The sequence below is a fragment of the Pyxicephalus adspersus genome, chromosome 1 (assembly GCF_032062135.1).
Source record: "Pyxicephalus adspersus chromosome 1, UCB_Pads_2.0, whole genome shotgun sequence".
Lineage (NCBI taxonomy): Eukaryota > Metazoa > Chordata > Amphibia > Anura > Pyxicephalidae > Pyxicephalus > Pyxicephalus adspersus.
The window spans coordinates 145043419-145047975 of record NC_092858.1 but is presented as its reverse complement, the minus strand read 5'-3'; the positions used below and the strand labels follow the sequence as shown (position 1 = coordinate 145047975).

At 39.9% G+C, this 4557-nt stretch overlaps 1 protein-coding gene across 2 annotated transcripts in view; it reads right to left on the bottom strand.

Moving 5' to 3' along the window:
- PIMREG (PICALM interacting mitotic regulator) overlaps positions 1 to 4557 on the bottom strand; it is a 15337-nt gene that overhangs the window by 1610 nt on the left and 9170 nt on the right. For both annotated transcript variants that reach the window (XM_072429934.1, XM_072429941.1), the window contains exons 3-4: positions 2067 to 2401; positions 993 to 1088 (exon numbers count right to left, since the gene is read on the bottom strand). In XM_072429934.1, the coding sequence (XP_072286035.1) occupies positions 993 to 1088; positions 2067 to 2401 (431 nt within the window). The remainder of the gene's footprint in view (positions 1 to 992; positions 1089 to 2066; positions 2402 to 4557) is intronic.

Genomic DNA, 4557 nt, shown 5'->3' with positions numbered 1-4557 from the left:
GAAGAATGCAATTCATGCATTAAGACAAATTTAAATAATATTTTGCATACAGTCATAGAACCACCACAACTTTCCGGTTGTGGCCCTGCTCATATATTAAACCTTGTACAGGCTTGAAATAATTGTAAATAGAAACAATGTTTAGCAATTGTTTCTAGCATGAGTATGAGGGAATGAATGTTGTACCCACATTAGAGGGGTGGGCCAATGTGCAGCCAATTACTATTGCAATGCCATTTTCAGTCTGGCAATATGGAACTGCCAGCTATTAGAGATAAAACAAGAGGCAGTAAATCAAATAGGATTAGTGGGCAGGACAATTTGTACCGCCTGCAGTTGTCCTGACATCCTAGGTGCAAGCAAAACAAATTGAGAATTGGTATAAAAAAGAAACAAGTGCTCAGTATTTTACTGTAAACCCAAAACTCCCTTACCCCCAAAAAATAGACAACTTTAAAGATAGAAAACAAACATAGAACTCCAACATTAAATGCCAGTGTGTGGAAAGCAGAATAGACACATTCCTTGTGTTAGTATATTAACATAGCCCTTGCAAAGGTTTGTAGAATGCACTAGAGAAGTTTAATAACTTTACCTGTAATCAATATCTTCAGTTATCAATGAGAGAAACTGTCATGTCGCTGATAATAGATGGAAGAATGATAAAAAATGTCAGCAGAATTGTTACTATTTATTAAATTCTGCCTTGTTTTTATGATTTATAGATTAGAATCAAAAGTCCTTTCTTTCAAGTGATTATAATTGAAACATTTGCATTCTGCCAGCTTTTCTTTTAGCACAATTTGCCCTCTAATGTTGGCTAGCAAAATCCAGGCAAACTATTCTCTCTGGAGATTTGGGAGGTTAAAGCAAGTGCTAGCTTAAGTGGATGCCTCACAGAGTCCTAGATAATGCTTTGCCGATATCTGATCTATGCTCCAGGCAGTGGAGGACTCAGGGGGAACAAAATAGGAGAGATAAATCCACTTTACCTTTCTTCCTTCAAGATGGCATCATCAAATACCCTGGAGAGCCGTTTTAGCTGGCGGATTCCTGCGGAGACAGTTTCTAGGTCTTTGTCAAATTGTCTGCAAAGAACATTAAAAAAAAAAAAAAAAAAAATCCACTTTACCTTTCTTCCTTCAAGATGGCATCATCAAATACCCTGGAGAGCCGTTTTAGCTGGCGGATTCCTGCGGAGACAGTTTCCAGGTGAGATCGCCGCTGGAGCGCGGGGATAAGGTAAGAGGGACCCTCAAAGGTACCCCGAGTGTGACTCGGGATTACCGCTTTTTGCAATTTTTTCCACCCCGAGTCACACTCGGGAATACCGCTAGGGAGGTTAAAGAACAATAGCAATAACAGTGTAAAGTAAAGGGGCATAAAGTTGAAAGTTGGTTTGCTTTGGACCAGGTTGCTTGTATAAAGATGTAATTCAGAGTAACTGGGCTCTCTGCAGCACTCAATTTGTCAATGCCGTTGTCCTTAGCAACAAGCTGGTATGTGCGAGAGCCCCCCCGATAGACTTACATGGCTTTTTCTATGCCAATACACAGAGAAGGGACTAGTACGGCCATCCAATGACAGCACGGTGTAGGGGGTCTCAGAGGGTGCTAATACATGGAATATGATGCTCTGTGGACACACCTAGGATGATCTTATAGCCAGATTCATAATTCCATATCCACTGGCACACTGAGTCATTGCATAGCCCCTGCACTCCTTTGCAGGCCTTGACCTCCTGCCAGAATTAAACGCTTGAGCTGCAAAATATTAGGTTTGCTCACCATTTCAGAAAAAGGATAAAGCTTACACCATCTGGCAAGGTGAATACAGTGTTTCTACACCAAGACGAAATAATGCTAAAGTAAAGCGAGTAAATAACAGCAGTATGCACCCTTCCCATATTCCACACTGGTCAGCTACCCAAAACTCTATATTGCCAAGTCCACATCTTATCTGCAAAGATCCAGAAATAAAGCGGAATATGTTATAATATACAAATGAGTATTCCATCTACAGGTGGAAAGTAATACATTATCAAACTGTAATATTTTGTCACAAACCTTCTCCTGTTGATTGTTGTGGGTGAGGCATATGGACTGTTTAGCGAAGCAGCTCGTACAGACCTCCTTAGACCTTCATTTCCAACCAAGTTGGAGAAATTTCTCCACTGAGAGTTGCTTGATCTTCTCTTACATGGAGAAATTCTCCTGGTGGACTTGGGTGTCACCCTCATATTTGGGCTGGCTTCCTCTAGCAGCCTACGACATCTGGGCGTTCTGGGTGTTGAAGATTTCTTACTACTTCTGGGAGTACGTAGTTCTTTCTTTGACCTTCTTGGTTGTTCCGGAGAAGCAAGTAAATAATTACTTGATTTTTGTCCCGATTTCTTTATCTTCTGCAATATAATACAAATATAAAAAAAAGGAAGACTCTGGTACCACACTAGTTCTGGTTACAACACAAGAATTAAAAATCTGATGAAGAGAAAAAATGCAGAAATGCTAACTGGATGAAACAAGATAGCAATGAAGATGTACAAAGTGCATAAACCCCTAGCAATCAAATCAGAAGTCACCTTGACTCTTTCTAATACAGTATTTTGATTTTTTTCCCATAGTTTAACACCACTCTGTCCCACTATTCTTTGCGAAGCACTCAGATTCATAACACTTGTCATTCAGAAAGTTTGGAGAAACTCTACTGGGGGAGTAACTCAAAGCAGTACTTTTACAGTGAGAAAGTTTTTGTTATCCAGTATTACGGTGTTGCATAGTCTAAACTACTTTTCCCATATCAGCGATTTTTTTTTTTTTTTTTTTTAGTTCCCACTGTACACACAAAGTTTTCAAAACATATCCCCATATCCCATAATCCCACTGCTGGGTTTTGCTTGGCTGCCTTTGGTTCTGAGAGCAATTTGTACTGCTCTATTTCACTTTTATGTGCCTGCTAAAGCATTGCTAGTCTGAGCATCTTAAGGGATTATTTCCTCACACAGTCCTTTGTTGAAGAGACTTCAATAAATACAACTGAATAAGGACATGACCGATTCGATCAAACACCTGAAGGTTAAAAATAACAATGAGGTACAAGAAGAAAGAGGCCCTAAAGTTGTGGCTTTCAAAATATTCAGTGGATTTATGGAACTGAATTCATCAACTTCTCCAGCTACAAACGAACTGGACAGTAAATATTATTGGGGGATCTAAAAAGTATAAAGTGAGGAATTACAGTTCTTCCCTAATGGCTAAGCTAACATGACTTTTGCTGCCATCCCTGGCCACCCTCAGTGTATTAACAAAACTTCCACTTGAAAGTAGGCACGGGGATTTTGGAGCTAAACATAAGGTTGGGAGAAAAGCATCTATTTTGTAAGCAGATTGACCAATTTAAATGAAAGCTCTTTCACAGCTGTGTTGCAAAACCATGCAGTTGGAGGACTGCTGCAGTGCACCCAGGAGCAGCAATCCAGGTTGTGGGTAACCAAATTAGAACATAGCTACAGTGCAGATTTCAAACTACCGCATGGCCAAGAGCATCACTGCTTGTTTTTTTTTTTTTTTTTGAACTGTGCCGCAATCTGCCGTGCCCACTCAAAAAATGTCTCTTAACTTTACCATTCACTTAAATGGGACAGATTGGGACCATGGTTGAGCCCACAGCAGAATGAAGCAGCATATAGAAGTCTGAAATGCTCTAAATGTTAAAAGTGCTTAAACAGTAACACAGCATAAGAGTACCATTTGCCTTGAATTTCTCCTAAAAATACCAATGCACATTAATGTTCCTAGGTAAGTCTGTGCCATGCACTGCACAATTGGGTATCTGCAGTGTGGGAGTACCAAAGGCATTGTGATTCTGACTGCTGATCTAAAGATATTTGGAGTTATATTTGGTTAGTGTGTAAGAAAGTAAGGTCCTACACCTCTACCAACATGACTTCTACCACACAGTGATATATTGCAGAACATGGCATGGTTAGTTAGTGATGAGTAAAAGATCAGCTGTGGAGAGTCTACAGGCAATACTGATGGCAAATGCTTTGTCCTCCGGTTGATTTTCTGGTTCAGATCCTCATTATGGACTTCTTAAAGAAAACCTGTACTGAGAATATGAAGTCACCCATGATGACCTTGTCTTCTGAAAATGCTAGTTGCATGGCTATTAACCTGAACAAAAGAACAGAAGCAGTAAACTAGCAATCCAGACTTACTTTAAATTAGGCAGCATTTTGTAAGACTCCTAATAGGGACAGAAGGTAAAAGTGAATTAAAAAAGAGTATATATACTTTCCTTAAATGTGGTAATATGTCAAAGCATGGCTATTCAGAGCACAGATTTATTTGTTTATTGAGTAGGGCAAGTATAGTTTCTATTGGGATTGGATTCTATTCTATTCATCTGTGTCCCCTCTGGGCAGATTTCCTATCTGGGACCGCAACGTATAGAAAAATCTTTCCAGCATGGACAAAGTCCCAGGTTTGAGTCCCAGCCAGGACACTATCTGCATGGAGTTTGCAGGTTCTCCCAGTGTCTGCGTGGGTTTCCTCC